The 23,836-nt window shown below is 26.4% G+C and overlaps 6 protein-coding genes across 6 annotated transcripts; 3 read left to right on the top strand and 3 right to left on the bottom strand.

Annotated features, from left to right (window-relative positions):
- Positions 1-613: 613 nt before the first annotated feature.
- On the bottom strand, positions 614-5,097 carry LOC118073673 (retinoblastoma-like protein 1). Its single transcript, XM_035094328.1, has 6 exons — positions 4,631-5,097; positions 3,784-4,315; positions 3,396-3,692; positions 2,415-2,893; positions 999-2,342; positions 614-913 (listed from the first exon to the last, which is right to left on the bottom strand). Exons 1-6 carry the CDS (start codon positions 4,766-4,768, stop codon positions 719-721), a joined length of 2,985 nt encoding a protein of 994 aa, XP_034950219.1. The 5' UTR covers positions 4,769-5,097; the 3' UTR covers positions 614-718.
- A 1,786-nt stretch (positions 5,098-6,883) lies between these two features.
- Positions 6,884-8,253, top strand: LOC118073751 (histone acetyltransferase p300-like). Its single transcript, XM_035094456.1, has 3 exons — positions 6,884-6,987; positions 7,070-7,398; positions 7,500-8,253. The coding sequence occupies exons 2-3, from the start codon at positions 7,297-7,299 to the stop codon at positions 7,899-7,901; spliced, it is 504 nt and encodes a 167-aa protein (XP_034950347.1). The 5' UTR covers positions 6,884-6,987; positions 7,070-7,296; the 3' UTR covers positions 7,902-8,253.
- Positions 8,254-8,559: 306 nt separating this feature from the next.
- LOC118073752 (oligosaccharyltransferase complex subunit ostc) lies at positions 8,560-9,575 on the top strand. The gene is made up of 4 exons (XM_035094457.1): positions 8,560-8,834; positions 8,979-9,052; positions 9,119-9,336; positions 9,402-9,575. The coding sequence occupies exons 1-4, from the start codon at positions 8,696-8,698 to the stop codon at positions 9,418-9,420; spliced, it is 450 nt and encodes a 149-aa protein (XP_034950348.1). The 5' UTR covers positions 8,560-8,695; the 3' UTR covers positions 9,421-9,575.
- Positions 9,576-9,670: 95 nt separating this feature from the next.
- Positions 9,671-11,161, bottom strand: LOC118073749 (calcium and integrin-binding protein 1-like). Its single transcript, XM_035094453.1, has 6 exons — positions 10,809-11,161; positions 10,681-10,715; positions 10,357-10,604; positions 10,089-10,287; positions 9,911-10,000; positions 9,671-9,794 (listed from the first exon to the last, which is right to left on the bottom strand). Exons 1-5 carry the CDS (start codon positions 10,857-10,859, stop codon positions 9,979-9,981), a joined length of 555 nt encoding a protein of 184 aa, XP_034950344.1. The 5' UTR covers positions 10,860-11,161; the 3' UTR covers positions 9,671-9,794; positions 9,911-9,978.
- Positions 11,162-11,435: 274 nt separating this feature from the next.
- On the top strand, positions 11,436-22,087 carry LOC118073750 (DAZ-associated protein 2). The gene is made up of 5 exons (XM_035094454.1): positions 11,436-11,662; positions 18,732-18,800; positions 18,900-19,003; positions 19,180-19,344; positions 19,532-22,087. The coding sequence occupies exons 1-5, from the start codon at positions 11,647-11,649 to the stop codon at positions 19,709-19,711; spliced, it is 534 nt and encodes a 177-aa protein (XP_034950345.1). The 5' UTR covers positions 11,436-11,646; the 3' UTR covers positions 19,712-22,087.
- LOC118073753 (protein FAM136A-like) lies at positions 22,088-23,813 on the bottom strand. Its single transcript, XM_035094458.1, has 4 exons — positions 23,551-23,813; positions 22,746-22,886; positions 22,372-22,615; positions 22,088-22,255 (listed from the first exon to the last, which is right to left on the bottom strand). Exons 1-3 carry the CDS (start codon positions 23,635-23,637, stop codon positions 22,406-22,408), a joined length of 438 nt encoding a protein of 145 aa, XP_034950349.1. The 5' UTR covers positions 23,638-23,813; the 3' UTR covers positions 22,088-22,255; positions 22,372-22,405.
- Between the last annotated feature and the right edge of the window lie 23 nt (positions 23,814-23,836).

Below are 23,836 nucleotides of genomic sequence, written 5' to 3'. Positions count from 1 at the left end.
TATAAGTAAATTTAGAGCTTATATTATCCAATATATGTAAAAGAAAAATTTTTATGAGATCACAAAATTGTTGGAAACTTTAAAACTAACTTTTATATATATATATATATATATATATATATATAGATGTATATATATAATGTAAAATATGATAAAGATAAATTCGTATTATTAATAGCATTCAAAAATATTAGTTCTTTTCCTGTATTTAAAATCATAGTTTTAATAAAAATTGTAGGTAGAATTTATCTGAAATAACATCAATTGATGTAATTCACACAAAGTTAGACAATATTTAACATAATTTAATTGGCCACTTTTTAGATTCAATCATTTATTATTGACCTAAATAGTAGCTTCCATTACCATCATTTGTATTATTTCTCCTATATCACACGAATAACAATAATGTTAAACCTTTATGAAATTTTAAATTGAAATTTTTTTTTTTTCATTAATATAAGTGAGTAACTGACAAAAAATAGAATCATTTTTAAAATGAAAAATGAGAAAAACATTCAATACTTGTAATTAACTAAAATGAACAATGAGAATTTTATCATTGAACAATATTATAGAATATTTTTCAAATTTTTCTTAAAATATTCATGATCATATAAAAAATCTGAATATAGCATATAAAATATTTTAATGAATCATATTTAATTTCTAATAACAGACGATTCGTTAAATTTTTTATCATTGCCTCTAATTATATTCATTGATTTTGTGTTCTTCGTTCACCGATAAGATTTTCAATTTTTCGTGTTAAACAAGAAGAAGTTGATATAGTCTTTTTAGGAGATGGACCTTCGGTTGATGTATCGACATCCATTTCATCGGACAATAATCGTTTACCCACAGATTTTCTTGTTTCAGCAGAGATCATCATTCTATTAATAGCTTCCAAAGCCTAAAAATTCAATAATTTGGTAAGTTCAACATTCAAAATAAATATTAACAATAAAACATTATTTAAATTAATTATGTTTAATCACCTTAGCAGGGCTACGACTAAAACAATAGCTAAGTTGAGGTGCTGTGAATGCAGTTATAGCTTTAGGATCAAGCGACCTTGTCAAGACACTATGACTAACATGCCTGACAGGTGAATTCATTAAAGATTTATTTTTTGGCAGGGGACTAAGCGTAAGAGTAGAATTATTACTCCGAAATAAATTCGTAACTTCTTTAACTTGAGGCACATAAATAGTGTTATAAAATTTAATGAGATCTCCACGAATTTCATCACCGAAACTCCGAGAAGTTCCTGCCATATTTGAGGGAGTTGGTGGAGCCGCATTATTTTCTTCAACCTCCATAGCTGTTTCTGCTTCTCCTTTTGACTCATTTATACCATTATTTTTATCATGAAGTGCATTTTTAGAAATAAGAACAGATCGATAAATATGTGATTCAGCTTGTGGCTGAAATCTATAGCAACGCATTATTTCAGTAAATGTGTTACGTTCAATTTTAGCAAGTTTACAAACAACATAAACAGCACACATTAAAATTTGATCTAAATGTCTGTCTTTCATTAATTCAGTACGATCTTTTATTGAATATTCAAAGATCGTCCATATTTTTTTCTTAAGATCTGTTTCGATAACAGATAATTCATTGCACAAATTCTGCATACGACATGATGCAAGAGTATAAAATTTTCTAAAAAAGAGAGCTAGAGATCCAGTTTTTCTGGACCTAGTCTGTTCTCGATTGATACCAATAACTTGTGCATTAATTATCCTTGGTTGATCTGATGTTGATGATGATGCATTGTTGCTATCAGTAACAACTCTCGATGAGCATTTATCTTTAAGAAGGCTTTGGCCACCAGTCCTTGTCGTATCATTAAACAGTCGTTTCTTAACTATTCCAGTTGCTGCTCCAGGTGATTGAAATCTTTCAGAAGCTGAAGAAATTGGACTTTGTTCTATGTCATGGTGTATAGTACCTCTGTCTAAAGCAATTCTTCGCAATACTGGTTGACCTGGTGTGTTAGGATCCACAGAATCTAGCATTCCCGGAAGAGATACTTCCTCACAACTTGGAACACCTCCAGGGGTACTTTCAATAGCCTGCCATAAGGGACTATTTGATCTCCACGCTTGTGCTTCAAGAATTTTTTCTTCTATATTATTCATATGCTTTACTATATCTCTTGGCAGTTGCTCCGCACGGACAATCACTTCGATTACTTTGTAAAAATAATAAGGCTCAATATCTAAGGCATTTATAATCCATGGATATGTACGGTCTTTATTTTTATAAGTCCATATCACAATTTCAAGACAGCATGCTAAAAGGCATTGAACGAAAACTTCATGTAGAAGTAGATTCTGAAATAATATTACATTAAAAGAACATGTAAAACAAGTAATGTAATTGTATTGTAAAAACATTAAACTTACTGTTATATCATAATCTGGTTTGATTTTTTTTTCTTCAATTAAAATAATCTCCAAAATTTTATAAAACAATGTTTGCGCAAGAACAAGTCTTTTTTTTCCAAAGTCTAAATTAGCTGTTTCATGATTTTCTGTATCTGAATTTTGTGTATAAGACAAATAAAAACGGTCACTGACATCAGAGACTTTACTTTCGACAAAAGTTTTAACATCTTTTGAACAATTTTTATACATATCAAGCAAAACTTCACTCGGTGCGGCATTTCGTCCTGTAACAAGAGCTTGAAGTCGAGTGACACTTTGTGTTGCAGTTGCAACTGGTGTTATATTAGGTAAATCTTTAGTTTTAAGATATTTGCGACCAGTTAAAGGAGTTAAAGGTTCTAAATGACGTATTTGATCTCTTTTCAAATGAAATTGTTCTTGTACATCTCCGGTATTCAATATTCTTGGTGAACCAATATTGTCACTTGCATCTGTACCTAAAAAATTGATACACAAATAAGTAAGTACATTAACACCCATTTATTCTACGGTTGTATATAAAATATTCAGAAGCTATATTTAAATAAAAAAATTTTATATATTTATTTTATCAGGTTAGGTTGATTTTTAAAAAGATACAAATGTTATTTTTGATTAAATCTACTTGCCAAAGATAGATATTTGGAAAAGTCTTTTTCCCAAATATTTTAATTATATAAAAAATAATTTTTTTCAAAGAAATAACATGAAATGTATAATAATATATAATATTAAATATTGAAATAGAAAAAGGAACTAAATAATTTATCATATCAATTGAAATTTGAAGCTTACTTTAATCTAATAATTTCTACTATTCCGATCATTAATAGTTAATAGAACAAAAAAACAAAACAATAAAATCGAATAGAAATTACTTATTTAAAAAAAAAAATTTACAAAAATAATAAGACATCGTATTTTATATAACGAATTTATATTATTCATTGATATACTCACTCAGAAAAATTCTTTCGTCAAAATCTCCAACACTGAGTACATGTTGTTCATATATTTTATTTAAAGCTTTATGATTGCCATCAAAATTTAAAGCTTCAAGAATTCCGGTAAAAGTTGATTGCTCTCCACGAAGAATTTTATCATTAAAAAGTTTATTAAGGTGATTCCTTAAAGACCATTGCTTTATGACTAATGCTTCAAGAGCAACAGCTTCATGACGATCACATAATAGCCCTACAATGCATTCAGCAGTTTTCGGAGGTTCATAATTTTCACTATTAAAATTGGCAGGTAGACCTGTAAAAAAATTAAAAACAGTTAATTTTACAATATTCCGACAAAGTGATGAATACAAGAATTATATGTAAAAAAACAATCTTAAAATTACCTGGGAATTTTGGATTTAATAAGTCTTTTCTGTTAGCAACCAATGCATTGGCATAAACTAAATCACAGCAAACTATTAAGAGATGATAAGAATTAACAAGATCATCAGAGATATCAGAAAAAGCGCTTTTAACACAAATAAAAAGTGTCCAGCAAAATTCAAATACTTTTGAAGGTGTGCATGGAACTGCTTTATGTCTTCGTGATCTTTGAGGACGTATTATATCTTCAGTAGGGCTTTTAAAAATGTCCGTAAAAATTGGCTGGTATTTTTTGAAGATTACCATTGAAACATTAAAATTACGTTCTAATTTATCAATTTTTGAACGAAAATCTTGGGGCATATTAGCCATATCAGCCCAAAATTTACATTTGTGGAAAAATTGTATTAATGAAAGATTACAGAGTTTCAACAAGCGAGTTAACGACACACAGTTGCCTTCTACATTAGATCCAGTCCTGCCTACTGTTGGTGTTGATGATTCTCGACATGCTACGTACACAGCACATCCTATCCAATGCATTTGATCTCCCTTAACAACCAAAATAATTTATTAAAATTCTACCACGTCTATTTTAAATATTCGAAATAATAAAAAATAAGTGTATATTACAATATAATATTGAATAAAATAAAAACTTAATTTTATTATTTCTTAATTAAAAAAAAAAAAAAAACAAATTGAAATTTCCAAATAATACAAAATGTGAATGTTGTAAAACTAATATTAATTAGATTTCAATGTAAAATTATTTATAGATTTTCAAATACTAAAAGATGCATATTTATAATAAAATATTTTATGAGTGGGGGGAAGCGATGCTATAAACACTGAAATGAAATTTACCTCCAGGGTATAATTTTGTCGAATAGTTGAATAAGATTTCCATGCTTCTGATGCTGCACTAGCATCCATATTCAATTTTTGACACAAATCTTGATGCTTGCTGTATGTAGAATCCTCAGTATCATCGGATTGACACATTTTTCACGATTAAAATTCACAATAAACACTAGCAAACACAATACTTCTCTTCAGACTGTGAGGTGAACGGGGTGCGCCATGTAATGCTTACAAGATGTCTTGATCTTGGCGGGAACTGCCAGAATAGCGCCGCCATCTTTGCCAACTTGGCGGGAAACTTCCTCTATTAGCCTTGAGTACTGTTATTGATAAACATTTGTTAACCATTTTATAAATTTGCAGAATTAAGAATATTTATACTCAATTCATTATATTATAAATTATAATATATTTTTTTTTATAATCGTATACTTCTTCATGGCACTACTTTCAATGGTCTACAGAAGTATCCACGCGCTTTTCGCTGCAGCATGCTAGTCCTCCTTTCTAAAAAAATTGATTGGTAGATTGACGTCAGAATTACGTCATATCCGTCGCCTTTTTATTCGTTATTTGATTAGTCGTTGAATTTGTTGGCGGTAAATAGCTTTTATTTGAATTTGATTAATTTGAAAAGAATGTTCGTTGTGATGTGTTATATTTATTTTTCAATTAGATTATATTATATATTTATAAATTATTTATAATTTCAAATTGCGAAGAGTGTGCTATCGAATTCTAGTCTCCTCTCTTAACAAAGCCATGGCCAGTTATCGTCATGTCCATCATCACTTTATTCGGGTGTTGATTGGTTGTTAAAAGTAATGGCGGGAGAGATTATTAATTTAAAAATAAAATACAATTTTTTTTGCTTATTAACCTGTTAGTTTATATAAAAATGACGAATTTTTACGCTCAAAGGTATGCAATGTAAATAATGGGATAACGTGTTACACTCATATATATCAGCTTGGTAAACAATGCTTCTTGAATATTCTTCTACAGTATCGGAAATTAATACTGTGTGATTTTCTATAGGACGGTATAGGGAAATCGTATGTATAACCTTTGAAAAAGCATTTATGCCCGGTACTGTAATCATGATGTTTTTCAACCAATAAGAAAACTTACCAAAAACAGCCCTACGGACTGTAAAAAATTACGCGCCAAGTTTAAATGACGAGGACGATAATCGTTGTACTTTAAATGCTATTTTCATCAATATACGTAACTTGACAGATTACAAATGTGGTCTTGAATTGTATTTTCCAATCTTATCAGAGTTAACCGCGTGATATCTCCAAAATCTGAGAAATTTTACAAACTACGCCAACAATTTATATTTTTAAACTTTAATTAATATATATTGAAACGTTATGAATTTTTGAACAAATGATTGTATACGTATTTATAATATGGCGCCTATACCTTATTTAGGTCTTGTCAAGCCACAGGTTGCTAATCGCTCCCCTCCCCTTTACGTTCTGTATGTCATATGACGGCTTTTTGTCTCAGTTCACGAACAGTGTTTATATGAGTAACTTCTTTGATGTTCTTAGAGTGATTGAATAAAACTAAGACTAAATCTTAAATACTGAGTTGAATTCATTTCATAAAACCCTACAAATACTAACAGTTATAAACAATTGTTGAAAGTCATATCTTGTCATAAATAACATTATTTTGTCAATAATATTCAACTCTATGTGATATACGCATTAGTTAATCAATAAATAAATTTTCCAATTTTTCATGACAATTTCATATTGTTATAAACAATGCGTCACTGTTAACAGTCAGACCTCGTTATAAATAATGTTATTTTGTTGAAGACATCTAAGTCCATGTGATATACGAATTAGTTCATCAATAAATACAATTTTCCAATTGTTTATAACAAATTCATGTTGTTGTAAACAATGGGTAATTGTTAAAAGTTATATCTTATTATTAATAATATTTTTCCGCCGATCGTATTCAAATCGGTGCGATACACGCATAAGTTAATTTATTCATACATTTTTTAATTGTTTCCAACAATGCGTAATTGATAAAAGTCATATTTAGTTGTAAACAATAATAATAAATGTGTAAAATTGAGTTAAAAGTTAGGTTAAACACTAAACCCAACGGCACAAATTTCTTGTCAACAAAACGATCGAAAGTTTCATAATTTTGTAATAAATAAATTCTAATTGTCAAGTTTTCATTAATATCAAAAGTTGTTATTTACCTTTGACTTCAATTTTAACATAGGTTTTTCCTATACTATACTATTAGTCGTGCAAGAACCTCCTGAAGTCGTTGAATTATATACTGCATTATTTACTTTATGAAATTTCATAACCTTATAAAATAAGGTGACATAGTTTGTAATCATCCTATTATAATTTCAATTTTTACCATAATTCTATTATAAATTTATTTATTTATTTTTTTCAGTAATATTTGACTGAATAAGCTCCATATGTTTGTCACAATCGATGCGAAATCATGTCGAAAGATATTTTCTATCTATTTACTATTGAAAGAAATTATAAAAAGAATTCAATAATTTGACCAAAAAAATATCTTTTTGGAGTAAAAAATCCTTGAATTGACTACGGAAACAGCTCAAATTTTAAGTAAATGTTCATGATTTTTTATATAAAGATAGAGAATTAGCAATAATGACAGATAAAGTAAATAATGATGATCATGACGAGTACATTCAAACATGCAGTAATTGTAAAAATCGTTTCGAATCATGGTACTTTTGTACTAGCTGCAATGTAAGTATTTCATTTTCGAATCTCTGATAGTGATGATATTTTTATAACTTTATGATTTACAAATAACATCATTTTTTATTGTACATTATATTCATTTTCAGGATTATCGACTTTGTTTACGTTGTAAAGAAAAAATAAACCATCCTCATCCTATGCGATATACATGGCCAATTATTCATTTAGATTCAGAATCACCAATTATAATGAAATTTCCTGATGATATAAGAGCACTCCTTTTTAAGAGATGTTTGTTAATTCTTATACATGCATTTTATTGTCAAGATTATGACGATTGTGTGATAATTAATCAATGCCATAATATGAAACGACTATGGAAACATACTGTGTATTGTCAGTTGCCAGGAAAACGATGCTCGATACGACAACATGTGAAATCGATATTATACTGTCATATTAGATTATGCAAACAAATGATTGGTAAATGTGTCGTACCATTTTGCACTACAATCAAGCAGAAACATAAAATGATTCATGGTCTTTGACGATAAAATTAGAAAAAATTTATATTTGAAAATTTGACAAGGCTCAACTCAAAATTTATTCTGCAAGACGGTAAGGAATTTATCAAACCTTACTGTTATCAAAGATGTTTATAAAATGTTGAAGACAATATTTCGAAGAGTATTTTATTTATTCAACTCTCAGGGAATACTCAAGTTCGTATGACTGTTATTAGATTTATTCAATTAAGTAAAATTTATTTTTATGAATAAAGATAATTCAAACACGAGAGATTAAATTTAAAAAGTGCTTTAATTTAAGAAAAAATCAAAAACATCATCAAATAATATCTTACAGCATTTTTTATAACTTTATTCTAATTTTCTAACAAACTACAGTTCATTGATACAAACTTTTATTATCATACAGAATGTAAAGTAATACGATCTTATGTTTGTAATAAATACATTCCTGTTATTTATGAGGCATATCTAATTTTGATTTATAAGTTTCTTGTTAAATATACAAGTGAGAATGAGCGATGAGTATTTCTGTTTGTAATTTTATAATAAAATTAAGTAATAATTTGAATTAAATTCCTTATGATTATTTCATTTCATCTATGTGCATTACTTATTACATTGGTTCATGTATCTTCATTTTTCCGGTACATTTTATAGTCATAGTTACCAACTCGAGAGTTAGGTTAGGGAATTTGTAGTTTGAGACAAAATACCGGCTAAACACGTCAACAGAAATTTTTTCTTCCAGCTACTGGAGTTATTTGTATTATTTATAATTTTAGTCTTGATATATCTTAGTTAAAATTATTAATATGGATTTAATTTACCGAGCACCGTTTTTTGTACTTGAAGTTCCAAATTTAAAACTTAAAAAACCATCATGGTTTGTAAAACCAAATGCAATGATTGTATTCTCGATCATACTTTTATCATATTTCATGGTCACTGGAGGTTCGTATTTATATTTACTAATATATTTTTGAAAAATTAAAAAAAAAATTAAACGAATTGTTTACAAACCTTTTTTTTTACATTTTAAGTAATAATTGTAATATATTTGAAATTTTTTAATATTAATTTTTTCGATGCGATCAGGTATTATTTATGATGTAATTGTTGAACCACCAAGTGTTGGATCCACAACAGATGAACATGGACACACAAGGCCCGTACGTAAAGGTTTCAATAATTAAAGAACTTTTTTTCTTGTATTCAATTTCTTGGTGCAATTTTAGGTGGCATTTATGCCATATCGTGTAAATGGACAATATATAATGGAAGGATTAGCTTCTAGCTTTCTGTTTACTCTTGGAGGTCTCGGTTTTATTATTTTAGATCAAACACATTCACCATCAACCCCAAAATTAAATAGAATACTTCTCATTAGCGTTGGTTTTATTTGTATAATCGTATCATTCATTACTTGTTGGATATTTATGCGCATGAAACTTCCGTAAGTTAAAGTATTCAATATTTTATTAATCTTAGACAAGATTTTACTCCAATTTTTTTTTACAGAGGATATTTTCAGTGGTAAGAGATAGTATTTCATTTTTTAACTACTTGCTATCTATCAACAATCAACTTGATACATTATTCAGATCTGCATCATTTCAAAGCTGAAGAGAATCGAAAAATGAGATTTAAAACAACCATTTTTTATCAATAAATTTTTATCATTTCTATAATACATAAATTATCAAATAATGATTCATCAATTTTTTTTATCCTATAAACTTACATTCATTTCAATAATATTACAATATTCAGATATTTTTAATATCGTTTTAATTTAATAACATAATATAGAATTATTGTTTAGTTTCTTATAACGCTGAAAAATATAATAAAGTCTATTTTCTATATGACCAGATGAAAAGTTTTTTCTGTTTGTATTCAAAATTTTGGCATCTGAAACAAACAATACATAATAATTATTTATTAACAACATCATTCAGTGAATTATAAAAATTACACATATAGACTATTTATACGTAATAATTAATAAATAATGTTTGAAAACTTACTCTTGTCATTATTAATAATTGAAAATCAGTCTTATATTTAAAAAAACAACAATAGATATTATTGTTATTTACAAACGAATACGAAATGTTCTGCAAAAATATAAATTTGAAAAGTTTTTAGTAAAATTTCCTGTAATGATAATTTAAGAATTAAATAATTTTATAAGGCCTTATTTACTTAGAGAAGTCACTGCTTTTTTCAATTATATGTTCGAATTCTGCAAAGCTTAATGCACCATCATCATCGAGATCTGCTTCTTCCAAAATATATTGAAGTAAACGTTGCATTTCATTTTCATTTAATCTGTGTGGAGCAGTAAGTCTATCAATTACTTGGCGTAGATCACCAACACCAAGCATGTCATCACCATCAAAATCTATAAATCAATTGATGAAGCTTCTTCGTTTTGAACTTACTTAACTTAAAGATAAATTTTATTAATTACCAAATATTCGAAAGGCATGTTCAGCTTTGACTGTTTTTGGGGCAGAGTCACTGAACACTGACATCATATCCAAGAAATCTTCAAAGGTACAATCTCCATCTTGACTTGAACTAAATACTTTGCAAATTCGATCACCAAAAGGATTTACTCTTAGTTCCGCATACTGAAGTATTTTCGACATTGGTAATTTTGCATTTTTATTATGGCCTACTTTTTCTGGAGCAAGAGCTTTAAATTTCTTGTGGGTGCTACAAAAATATTTAAAATAAAATTTAGAAGAAATAATGCAAAGCGATCCAAATATATATGATACATTTAACTCACTATAATACTTCTTTTTTTGTAAAATAAGTTAAATCCTGCAAGTGAAAAATAAAGATTAAAGATGTACACTTTTTGTTTAGTATAAAAGTGATTACTAAGGTCAAAATTAATTAGGTTATTGAACTTACTTGATAATCTTGTAATTCTTCATCAGTAAACTGACTTCTACTCGCTCCCATTTTATTTGATTAAGAAAAATCTAATCAATTAGCTTTATTTTTTCGACACTTTAATATTTAAAAACGTAATATCACAAGTTAAATAATAACACAAAAACTGTTGTGGAATTTTAAATGTACAAAGAAACAAAATATGTTGAACCTGGAAAGATACATATATATATATATATCAGAATGAATCACCTGTCAAAAACATCATGAAGTCGTCTGTAGATATCTGTGTATTTTTTCTGGGTTTATCTGTCGGTTGGTCAGGTGTTTGTCATATCATCGCTAGTTTCAATTTTTCTATCAATTTACAGTGAATATAAAATACTTTCGCAATTATAAATAAAATTGTAGATTTTTTGATTGTAAAAAATAAAAATAGGAATTAAAACTAAAAGTTTACTTTAATAAATATGACATAAAAGCACTTTAATTAGAAAAAAAAATTAAATACCCGGAAGTGAATCAAATTTGTTGTGTGCCCTCTGCAGGTGATATGCGGTGTTTTTACTGTCGTTGGCTGCCCTGGAAATGCATATAATGTGCTATTTCTAGGAAGTAAAGTGTGCGCATCTGCAAAAATACTTTTTGTTATCTAAAGTAAGAATATAGAGTAGTGTGAATGAGTATGCTGAACAGTGCTTAGATTGTTTAGAGTGCGACATCGATTATTTTTTGTGTTATAACCGTCTCTATAAAAAGAAAATTGTAGGCGCATCAAAGAAAAGTTTATTAATACGTGATCTTTTAAAAGATTTGATAATTCATTAAGTATTCGGGAGCAAAACTTTAAGCAATAATGACCGACAAGAAAGGTAACTATAAGACATGAACGCGGCTTCTAATTTTGAAAAAAATCAGATGAAAGAATTGGAAAATAGTGAATATATATCTATACACAAATATTAATACTTGAAAGAAGAATTAATTAAAAATTTCATATATAGATTTTAAGAAAGAGATAAAAAAATTAGTAAATTGTGTGACTATTACTTGTCACTTGATGGAGAATTGTGTGAATTTTTTTACATTACAATAGCAATAAATGTATAGAGGAAATTTATAATTTAACCATGTTGTCAATTAGAAAACATATAGCATAATTTTATGAAAAATCCGCGCATTCAAACAAAAAAGTATTCGAATTATTCGACTAAATGACAGATTAATCAATACTATCTCCTGTGTGGGAAATACAAAATGGCTTCCCACGTTTAGGTTTCCATTATTTTCTTTTCCTCCGTCTGCAGAGCTTCCGTCACTATTCAAGTTATGCACTTATTTTCAAACTACTATTATTATTTTGTCTTTTTTTTATCATATAACACATGAGTTCTTTAATTCTCTCTCAAAATTCATTATTCCGTAATAATTATTTCAAGAATTAAGGAAATCATTAAAATTGCAATAATTTCCTTTTTTTAATCAATACTCGGCAATTATACATTAATGGTGTATCTTTCTGCTGCTTTGCCACAATTTATTTGTGCTTTTTTTTCAATGTAAAAATTTATTTTTTATGTAATTTATCAATTATCAGGAACGAAAATCCTTGAATAATATATATATAATAGAATTTTTAGATACATTATTTATTTAAATTATTCTTGAAAAATTTTCTCATAAATTAATTCAATAATTCACACATATTTTTTATTAAAATAAAAATATTAATTTTATTTTTTTGAACATAAATGAAATAGATAATGAAAACGAATTAAACAAGATAAAAGGGATAAAATTTATTGAAAGAAATGTGACAACATTGTAACAATGTTAAAATGCTCGCGTTTTGTTAATTATGTGTAATAAGAATCATTAAATCAATTAGTCAAGAATCAAATTTTTAGCAAATTATTATATTTATAAAATTTCAAGACTTATCTCATTATTATTTTAATTTATAACTTTTTTTGTTTGACGTCGAAATGTTAATATAAATTTAGATTGAAGGGAATTTCAATGCTGTAAACTGCATAGCAAAAAATTTTCGCACTATTGGCATTATTGCCACGTTAACATATTCTTTTTTCTTATTTAAATTATCGAAAACTTTATTTATAGAAAATGTTTGCATTTGCCCCTTAAAATTAAACGTTATGTTGTTTAATTATTTCAATGACTAAAATGTGGCATTTCAATTAAATGCATTAAAAATATGCATTTATTTTTTTCTTCAAATTAAAATAAAAAAATTAATTTATTTTTATGTTAAATACAACATTATCAGATTCGGAGCAAACATTCAATTAATAATTACCACTATCGAAACAAAATTTTTTATATAAAGTTAATATATAAATTATAATAATTATTGATATGAATATTCATCTATTTAAAACATGATGAATGAAAGCCAATAAAATACAGAATAATGTTTTGGTAATTTGGCTGTTCATTCAGTTTATTGACATTTAGTAGAACTATTTTTATGTTGCTAAGAGATATTTTTTTTTTAATTTTATGCATTTTCTTTTAAATAACAATTCCAACATGTTTAAATTTTAAATCAACTTATTGGAAAATTAATTGTATTCATTGGTATGAATTAAACGTAGACACTGGATTGTAAACTTTGACGAATTTTATAAAGAATAATCTTTAAAAGAAGTATCTGTTATGACAAAGCTGATCAATACTTGAACATTTTGTGTGATTGATGAAGTCCTCCGACCACAAAGTGAAAAGTTTTCAGTTAACCTGTCTGTCTATAAATGAAAATGAGTATATAAGAAAAGAAATAATGAAAAATGGACCCGGCTACAGTTTCGGCTATCGATATGATTCCAGTGGACGATTACAATGATGATGATTTGAACCAAGTCAATAGGTGGAGCCTTGCTGATCAACAATCGTGCAGTGAAAGCCACGTATCTAACTTCACCTTCTATATATACCTTGAATCACTTCGTGTTATATACTTATAATCTTATATATATATATATATATGTATATAAATAAATATATAATTATTATTTTGTTATGCATATATAAATATTTATATACATATGTATTTATGTTAGAAATGAGTCAGACGACTCTCGATTCAAAAAGTCTAGTAAACCCATGAAAATCAATGAATTAACTTAAAACAAAGTCTACGACTGTTATTTTTTGAATTTTTTTTCAGACTATCATCATTGAGAGGAGCCTTGGCATCAGCATTCACTGAGATTAAATAGTAGTGATGTTTTTCATTTTTGAAATTGAAACAAATAATTTATACTTTTTGAATTGGAGACGTCGGCTGCTATATGTCCAAATCAATATGAACGTAAGATATTGATATGGGTGTAACGACATTTCGTACTGAAAACGTGGTATTGGCTGATTGCTTATTTTGTTCGTTTTTTCTTTTTTTCTTATTTCTTATTTTTTACATTATTTGATTGCTATTATTCCTTATTGATATTTAGCACCTACAGAAAGTACAACATTATATATATATATATATATATATTTTGTTATTATCAATTGAATTAATATTAATAATATTATATAATAGAATCGAATGTACTTTAAATGCTAAATATAATTGAGATAATAGCAGATCAACGGGGTGGACACGAATGCTGTATCTGAGCTCGGCGTATTTATAATATTTCTATTCAATAGTAAATTGGTAGCTCACTTTTAACAATAGTGCATGTTGCTTTTAATTGGCCACAAGTTTAATAATGAAATATTTTCATTAAATCTTTTGAATTAAATTACTTTAATTTATTCAAAATTTATTAACATTTATAGTTAAATCTAAAATTTGCCGATTTTAAAAATTTTGAAGACGAAAACTCGTGGCCATGTTTGATATAAATGTAGTTCATTAATACATTTTTAGTTGCTATTTTAGATTTCTATTTTAGAATGTTCGCTTTTTAAGATATTTTTCTAATTTTAAGAATTTTATGAATAATATTATTCTTATTTATTTACATCATGCAATGGTTGAAATAATTTTTCAATTTATCACTGACATAATTTTATAATCTGCGATAATTTTATTAACTTAAATAGTTTAAAAATCGAGTTTAGAGTTGATTTACTTAAATACAAAACTAAAATTGAATTAATTATTTATTTTCGCTATAAAATTATGTCAATAATTGAATATAGAATATTATAATGTGTTGTTTCGAATAGGTTTTCATATTTTTAATATGCATGCTTAGAATTAAAAATTGTAAATTTTTACATTTTACAAATAATGAAAATAACATTCTAAGAGGCTAAAAAGAACCATTCACTATTTAAAATTAAAAAAGTATAAGTAATATTAAGAAAAAAAATTCAATAAACAAATATTCTTCATTATTTGTAATTAAATATCTTATTTTTCAAGTTTGCATGAAATAAATTTTTTTTTTAACTGTAAAAATTTCAATGATCAAATATTAAAGATCTCTTTCTAAATAGAATAAAAATAATCGCAATAAATTGTCTAATTTTAGGGGAAAAACTAATTTAATCTTTAACTTTTTACCTTAAAAATCATGAAAACCCAAAAAATTCTATTTACGAAGAGATCTTATAGTTTAGTAGTTAATATACTCTATTTATGCATGTTTAAAGTTTAATTTTAATGTTTAGTTTTAAAGAGATTCTCCTTTGTGTTATATTAGAAAAGTCATATTTAACGTACAAAGATTATTGGAGATCGTACTTAAAAATTTTACAAACTTATAATATCAATAAGTACTTTGTGATCTAATTCTATTACAAAACCAATGAAATTAAGTTCTCATCGTTCTTGTGTGAAGATGCAATAAATTCCATTTAAAATCCACAAAACAAAAAGTTATTTTATAAAATTCAAAAGAGAAAAAAATTGTAACATAATATGCAGGATGAAAATTTTTTTCATGAATAAATAAATCGTATTTTTTAATTTCTTTCAAGCTTAATACAAATTTTTGAATAATAATTAATTTTTCGTTGTAAACAACTTTTATTCATAAAATCAAATGAAAAAAAATTCGTTTTTTTTGTAATTTCATATGTCATTGAAAAATTTGATCATAAAAAATACTCCAAAAAGACTTTGTCAAAAACTATACAAGAAACAGGAGAATTTCTTTTATAACATGATAGGCATGCGCATGTTAATAATACTAATATACTGTTAATAGTGAGCTTAATGGAAATTGCGATTTTCATAAAATGATTAAATAAAAATAAATCCTGAGTTTCTAAGCTTCGAAACAGTAGCTTCTTAACCATTTTAGACAACCGAATGCTCAAATTATATTGGTGTCTAAAACGATAAGAAGAATCTGTTGTTCCACCTAAAGCATTTCGATTAAAATTCCCGAATGAACAGTTTGAATAATAATGATAATTATTATTATTAATATAATTACATAATAATTATTATACATATACATAATACAACAGTATAAGAAATGTTCAAAAAGTATTCATAAAATTCGTGAATTATTTATTTTATTTGTAATAAATCGTTTTTTTTATATAAAAATATATTACAACTTCTATGAAAAACGGACAAAAATATGTTTAATGAACTAAAATGCGTTGTAGTTGCCGTAATGGGAGAAAAATCGAAAGCAGGAAATTTTCAATTATCCAATATTAGTGATTATTAATATTATAATCAATTGTTAATGGATTCAATAATTGTTTGCACCGTGGCACTGACACATAAATAATATTTTAGAGTGTTGAATGATATTACAGAATTATTTAATGCATAACGTTTTTTTAAAATACAATTCTGGAATTTAATACAACACTCATTAACCATGGACAATTGGATGTGGGCTGACGTCTATGTTAGAGTACAAAATGTCCATTTACTGCTGCCGAGCTTGAGCAGAAAAACTAATCAACAAAAATGATCTTTAACTATAATAGCATAAGCAATTAATAACATACCTTTATAAAAACTTTGAGATGACTTTAAAATGAATAACAAATACTTTTTGTTGATGTTTCGATGCTACGGCAGTTCATGTAATTTGAATTTATCTATATAAAAATAAAATGAAATTAGGCGTACTGCATCAATTAATAATCATAGGTAGGCACATGATTTAAAATGTTTAATTAATTGTAGTTGACGTCAATTTATGAGTAAATGTTGGATGACACTTTTGCATATATATATATATATATATATATGTTGACAGATCGCCTAATTTTATTTAATTAATATTATACTAAGTAATTATCAAAAATAATTTGTAATCCTCTGATGATGTTTGACATTTATTTATTGGACATTTAAGAAATTTGTGGTTTGCTGAATCTTGTCACGATTTTTTAATGTATGGAATGCTATATACATATATATATTATATATACACATGTCATAAACATGTAATATATAATGCCTTATATGTATATATTCATCATATCGTTTGTACACATTTGTATAAATTACACAATTTTTCACTTTTAAAGTACAACTAATAGTCAAATTAATCTGGTGAATTGAGAGATAATAATTAATACTTTCATTCCCGTTTTAATTTTTTCTAAATTTCGAGTTTTGTCTCTCACTAATCTTCTTACTTATACATAAGTTTTATTTCAAATTCTTCTACATGATCGATCAATGTTTTCATCTGTCGTTTCTTATTCATTTTTTAAATGATAAAAAAAAGACCAATTGATATTTTATTATTATGGCTTTCTTTTTTGCTTTTTTTGTATTTTTATTTATTTATTTCATCTCTAATAATATCGGATCCTTGAGTCCATTATTTTACTAAACAGTTTATTCTTTCAACAAAAACAAACTTTATAAAAAGAGTTAAATTTGAGAAAATAGTGTTTTTTATTAATACTTTTATTAAAATTTACTCTCGGATCCGAAAATTTAGACGAATGTATTTTGGGTAGTTCTTTGATTGCGTAACGCTATTTGCTTTGAAATTGATTTTGTATTCTATTATATATTAGTTTTAGACATAATTTTAAGAGTAGGTTTTTTTTTCTTATCAAGAGTTAAAAACTGGGAATAGAGTACATGAGCTTTATTATTTTAATTAAATTCAAATAATAATAATAGTGACAATAATAATTATTGTTCAGGATTCAGCAATAATAATAAAGTATACATATGTCAATATTTGTTCATTATATTATTCTTTATTTAAGCGATTATTTAGTTATTAGATTGCTCGGAACACTATTCTCTAGTTTAACTCGCACCAAAGTAACGTTTATATGCCTCTGAAAAATTAATGGTTTATATCCACGTTTATGCTCATATTTATGTTTAAATTTATATTTATAATGGTTATTTAAAGGCACGTAAACATTAACATTTGATACGAGCCCGAATTGTATCCGCAAACTTATAATCGTTATTTCAAATATATATTGTTAGTCTTATTAAAGCTAATATTGATTTAAAAAAAATTATCAATGCAATAGTAATTTTGCTAAAGATAAAAATTAGCGGTGACAAAAGGGCATCGTATGGTTGTTTCGGTTACTACCATTTCTTACCCAATATAATCATTTAGTGACTAACATTTTTGAGCTTTAATTAGTATCTTAATAAAAAAATACTGTATGTCATGTATAAAATATATCCGTGGATGTGGGAGTACCACTCTTATTGTCGTTTCTTTTTCAGAAATATGTATACAAAAAGTATTCATATTCGTTAATTTATCTGAAAAAAAATCGATACTTTGATAACGCGAATTCTGTATCTTATAATATAAAAGTATATTAAATGTAAAATGAAAGCATTAACATATAAAGAATAACCGAAATAATAAAAAGAAAATATAAATTTACAGATATAGAAAACGCATTATCATTATTTAATGGTGGTACTGTGTATTAAAGGATAGGTCAAGCTTCAAGAAACTGGGTCTGTAAAAATAGTACATTATTTTGGTTATTGTGTTACAGCATATCCTGTGGCTCCTCATCCACCTACTGGTTTTGTTCCAGCACCAGCTCAACCTGCAACCTATGGAGGTAATCAATAATTTCCAATGATGTTGTGTGCCATTTATTCCTATTTTTATTTGTAGTATAATTTGTCTAAACCATTTTCTATGTGTCAACTCAATTCAGTTGCAGGAGCTACACCATATGGAGTATTTCCAAATCAACCCCAGCTTTATGCAACGCAAGGACCACCTCCACCCGCGTATGATCAAACGTTGACACATCCAATGGTAAAATTCTAATTTACATATTTCAATGTGTTCTCAATATTTAGGTTCACTTTGGTAATTTCATCGAAGAATGTTTTCTAAGTAGAAATAAATAGAATTTTTTATATCAATATTAATTAATTTAGGTTTATTTAAATTAAAAAATCACAAAAATTGAATGAATCTTTTGTTTTAAGATGTATCAACCAATGTATGGACAAGGTTATCCAGGAGGATACTTAACTGGCTATCCTGCAGCTTATGGACCACTTCAGTATTATCCACCATTGGCAGCGGCTGCTGCGTATTATCCTGCAGCTGCAATGCAACCAGCACCAGTGAGACCAACTATGCTGGTACCAGTATGTATAACCGCTAAATTTGGTTAGGTGTTTTTATTTTCATGTTCTATGTTCCAATGATCTCTTTAAAAATATATTTTTGTTAAAAATTATTCTGTAACTCTTCAATTTTAATTGAGAAATAATTTCAAATTTATTTTAGATAAATATTTACATTGAATATTGAATAATTTTTCATTACATCTAGAATGGTTTTGATGGCACGCGATTTGATGGTATTTCACAACAAGTTCTACCACCACCTCCACCTGGAGTAGCCGCAAATGCAGCACAATTGGCAGCTATGGCAGGTCACAGTGTTGCCCTTTCACAAAAAAAGAGCTCGTTCTTAGGAGGTGGAACAGAAGGCGGCTATACATTTTGGTAAATTAGCAGGATACCCTGTAAAATTAACAGCTAATGCATAAAAAGCAAAAACCGTAAAAAGAAGAAAAAACAAAAAAAAAATAATTAACGTTAAGTGATTTAGCCTCCAAATTACTTATCGTTAAATCGTAACTTGTAATTATCTATGTAGGCAAATTTATTTGATATTTATAATGATGTATCATTGTCAAAAATAATGGAATAACTTATTTTATATATTTTTTAATGAATTTCAAAACTAATTCATCATGATCATCTAATCATTGGAATAATCAAATCAAGTTAAATTCTATCATGTCAAACCAAATGCATTTACATATATATTTTCAACGAATTCCAGAACATCGAACGATAGTTTTTACAAAATTTTTTGCTGCATTTTTTCTATATTTTAACAATATATTAAAAATTATTTATTATTTGACCTTAAAAATATACTTATTGGATACTTATAAATTAGTGAAATAATAAATAAAAATGAAGTATTAAATTTTTTTGCTTACAAAGATAATACATTAACGGAGTTTTTAGTAAATGAGGAATTCCTCTAGGTGACTTAGGAGAAATTAAGTCGCTGACAAGAAAAGTAATTAATAATAATAACGAAAAGAACTCGATTGTACTAATAAAGAAAGCGAATTCAAAAAAAAATCTTGAATCTCTTACCAAAATTTTGGGCTATTCGCAATATTTTTTTGACGATTTGCCCTGGAAATTTCAGGATGAAGGTTGTGAGTGTAAAACAAGAGTAAAAGATCTTAAGAAAAATAGAATGAAAAATAAAAAAAAAATAAAAATAATAGGAGAATGAAGATGATGAAATAAGTATACTCGACTTTTTCAACTCAGAAATGAACGGGAAATAAATTTTGATAAACAAAAAAAAAATAATAATAAAACGAAACACCATACAAAGTGATCATAGAGGCAAATTATAAAATAAAATAATTAAAGTAAATCTTTCAATTTTTAAATTATCATTTTGATTATTGAATTGAACTAATTCATTCAATTCCTCTGCTGAAGTAAGAGTTACATGAAAATATAAAAGTATATTTTGGTGCCAAATAACCGAAAAAGTACTCAATTTTCCCGCTCGTTTCTCTCTTTACTAATTGTGCTGTATTTTTATTTATATAATTACAAGGAAACACGTAAATAAAACATCAAGTTGATCACAAAAAATAGTTGAGAAAAATTAGTCATTCCTTGATTAAGTAACAATTTTCTCAACTATCACTAGGTAGGAAAGCTAATGATTCAAATGAAAATTGCTTAAAATATTTTGAAATGCTTTGAAAGAAAGTAACAGATAAAGTTTGATATAATCATTGAATAAAAACAGATAAACCACGTAAAGACACATTAAAAGTATTTAAAAATTTAAGATAAATTTATTTACGAGGTATCAAAATATATTTTAGCAATTTTCTTAATGATCTATTGATATTAGGTAATGTTAAACGAAAATGATACCGATTATAAGGAAAAAATCCTGGTGTTTTTTTCTTTTATAATCTTGATTGAAAAAGCAAGAACAAATAAAATATTATTTAAATAATATATTGGATCGAATAATTTAAATTTCATATTACTACGAACTGATATTGAGGTGACTTTTATTGACAAAGTTTCTATATGACGACAATATTTTTGTTATTATAGTTGAATCATAAATCAAATTTCATTTCAAAAATATATAAAACTCAAACGTGACCAGATAAATTTCCTTTATTATCTTGACAGGTGAAAAGGAAATAGTTTAACTCTAGTCCAATTTCATTCATATACATTAATTAATAATAATATATGATATAACTGAATTTCATATACTTCACTCAACCGTTTCATACAAAAAATGGATCAATAGAACTTTTTCACATTCTATCATTGTCGTGATACGTAAAGATGCAATCAACGAAGGTTATTTTAATTTATGAGCTTTGTCTGTTTTTATAATGATTTATTTAAGCGTCACGTTTGAGTGTTTGATTTCTCTCCGAAATATACATTGCTAATTTTATAGATCGTTTAAGTTATTTTTATACAACTGAAAACTAATTTTGAATGAAATACCATATTTTTTCCATTTAATATTTTTTGTCATCAATTGAAGTGTGTGGTAATGAAAGTTAAAAACAAGAATTGCACGAAAAAAAATATCAATTGGCTTTTTTTCGTATCACAGTTAAAACAAAAGTAAAACCGTAATATTGAAATGAATATTGGTTAACTTATTTGAATTATGTGCAATAAACTATGAATTAAATTATTGCAATCCAAACAAATTACTGTGGAAAAGTATAAATTGTAAAAAGTAAATTGATTCATTTGTGGATCTTACAGTGACCAATTAATAAATACCATGACGATAAAATTTGTTTTAATTAAGAATTTTTATTTTTATGCCTCATATCTCGTAACAGTCTCATTGCTAAAACATGCAGATTTGTCATTTTCGTTTTTAACAATAAAGAAACGAATGCCATATAAACAAATATGTTATTATGTACATCATTAATACATTTAAATAATTGCTGATTATCTGAAAGATACAAAAATAGTTCATATTATTATTGGTTAACTACTTTATATCAATAAAAATAAAGTAAAATAAAGAATTTTTAAAGATAAAATTGAGAATGCAAAAAAAAATCGTACTTTTTGAACACACTCTAATTATTGGTAGGACCAATTACTGATGCTGATCAAATTTTCCACTACTTAAAGTTTTTTTTATCGATTTCTCCAAAGTCGGAAGAAGATCGCAGTACGAATCAACACATTTGGTGGCACATTTTTCAAAATCTTCACTCAATCTATTAACTTCATCTTGAGATGGATCGTGACTCATTTTATCTTTTATACTGTCATTACACTCCATAATACATCTTTGCAGTCGATTCTATTAAATTATTATTCTATGAAAATAAATGCTTATGAAAAAATAAACGATGTAGCAGTAAAAATAACAAAAATTTTTGTTTAATGAATAATTGTTTTCTTAATTGCTACATTTCATTGTTTTTTTTTACCTGGCTTCGTTCAAATTCTGATTGAACATATTGTTGAGCATTGTTCAGAGATATACTACAAGTTTCTATACATTGTTGAACTCTCTGGAGACTAAGAGATTGATTTTCACAACAATTAGCTGCACATCGGTGCATATCAGCCTAAAAAATATAAATTATATTCAAGATGACTAAAGTTTTCTACACACCTATAGTAACAAATGGTATCTAGTTGTAAATATATAATACAATTAGTTCATCTGAAACTACGATTTTATTCTTCTCCAATGTGGTTTGAGCTAAAGAAAAATTTTATGGACGCTTCAAAAAGGCCGAATAAATTTTCTGATTCAATCCGTACTTTAATGTAATATGGTTCATTTTTCAAGTTTTCTTCATAAAATTATCGATAGCTACTAGTTTTTTTAATTAAATTTGTATTTGAGATTACGAAAAAAATAATTATTTGGTTTTTTAGTAATATCTGCAGTATGTAAACATTTAAAATTCAACAATGAAAGTAAAAAATAAACCTCTCTCATTTAACTAATATATAAGACACATTTTTAGATCTGATTTTTTATTGATGAGATAGATGACTTCATTTTTTTTTTATATTTAATTATTTACACCAATTTTAAGAACAAGAAATAAACAATACTAGTATTGATTATTATTGAAAGATATGACAAATAACAACATTCAAATGTTAATGTATATACAGATATGATGCATGTGGTTTTAATAATTTTATCAAGTCATACAGAAAATATTATTTAACCTCACATAAAAATTGTAGGTTATAAATTGTATTAGATGAAATTACCTGCATTTTACGTAAATAAGATTTATCAATTTCTTCAACAATTCTTGTCATATTATCTTCAACCCTTCTTCTTTGTTGTTCAACCATGTTTATTTTAATAAATGCAAAAAAATTTGACTCAAATTAATAAACTTTGCCGGCGTGTATGTTTATTCAACACATTTGTGTTCGAAAGCGAGACCCCATACCATACATATACGGCTGGATTCAAATGATGTATAATAAACTTCCTTTTATTGTACATCCGGTTTTATCAATTTGACCCAAATACAATATCAAATTTAGG

Source organism: Chelonus insularis, unplaced genomic scaffold (assembly GCF_013357705.1).
Source record: "Chelonus insularis isolate UGA/USDA-ARS -01 unplaced genomic scaffold, ASM1335770v1 scaffold_362_pilon, whole genome shotgun sequence".
NCBI classification, from domain to species: domain Eukaryota; kingdom Metazoa; phylum Arthropoda; class Insecta; order Hymenoptera; family Braconidae; genus Chelonus; species Chelonus insularis.
This window is presented reverse-complemented; position numbering and strand designations above follow the sequence as displayed.

Coding starts and splice junctions, on each gene's coding strand:
- LOC118073673 (XM_035094328.1), bottom strand. CDS start 4,768: ATGTGTCAATCCGATGATACTGAGGATTCTACATACAGCAAGCATCAA. Junction 3,693..3,783: donor ATTAAATCCAAAATTCCCAG/GTAATTTTAAGA, acceptor ATTTTTTTACAG/GTCTACCTGCCAATTTTAAT. Junction 2,343..2,414: donor AACCAGATTATGATATAACA/GTAAGTTTAATG, acceptor ATATTATTTCAG/AATCTACTTCTACATGAAGT.
- LOC118073751 (XM_035094456.1), top strand. CDS start 7,297: ATGACAGATAAAGTAAATAATGATGATCATGACGAGTACATTCAAACA. Junction 7,399..7,499: donor ACTTTTGTACTAGCTGCAAT/GTAAGTATTTCA, acceptor ATTCATTTTCAG/GATTATCGACTTTGTTTACG.
- LOC118073752 (XM_035094457.1), top strand. CDS start 8,696: ATGGATTTAATTTACCGAGCACCGTTTTTTGTACTTGAAGTTCCAAAT. Junction 8,835..8,978: donor ATATTTCATGGTCACTGGAG/GTTCGTATTTAT, acceptor CGATGCGATCAG/GTATTATTTATGATGTAATT. Junction 9,053..9,118: donor AACATGGACACACAAGGCCC/GTACGTAAAGGT, acceptor GTGCAATTTTAG/GTGGCATTTATGCCATATCG.
- LOC118073749 (XM_035094453.1), bottom strand. CDS start 10,859: ATGGGAGCGAGTAGAAGTCAGTTTACTGATGAAGAATTACAAGATTAT. Junction 10,716..10,808: donor AAGAATTACAAGATTATCAA/GTAAGTTCAATA, acceptor TTTCACTTGCAG/GATTTAACTTATTTTACAAA. Junction 10,001..10,088: donor AAAAGCAGTGACTTCTCTAA/GTAAATAAGGCC, acceptor ATATTTTTGCAG/AACATTTCGTATTCGTTTGT.
- LOC118073750 (XM_035094454.1), top strand. Junction 18,801..18,899: donor TCAACCTGCAACCTATGGAG/GTAATCAATAAT, acceptor AACTCAATTCAG/TTGCAGGAGCTACACCATAT. Junction 19,004..19,179: donor AAACGTTGACACATCCAATG/GTAAAATTCTAA, acceptor TTTTGTTTTAAG/ATGTATCAACCAATGTATGG.
- LOC118073753 (XM_035094458.1), bottom strand. CDS start 23,637: ATGGTTGAACAACAAAGAAGAAGGGTTGAAGATAATATGACAAGAATT. Junction 22,887..23,550: donor CTTATTTACGTAAAATGCAG/GTAATTTCATCT, acceptor TATATTTTTTAG/GCTGATATGCACCGATGTGC. Junction 22,616..22,745: donor CAGAATTTGAACGAAGCCAG/GTAAAAAAAAAC, acceptor ATAATTTAATAG/AATCGACTGCAAAGATGTAT.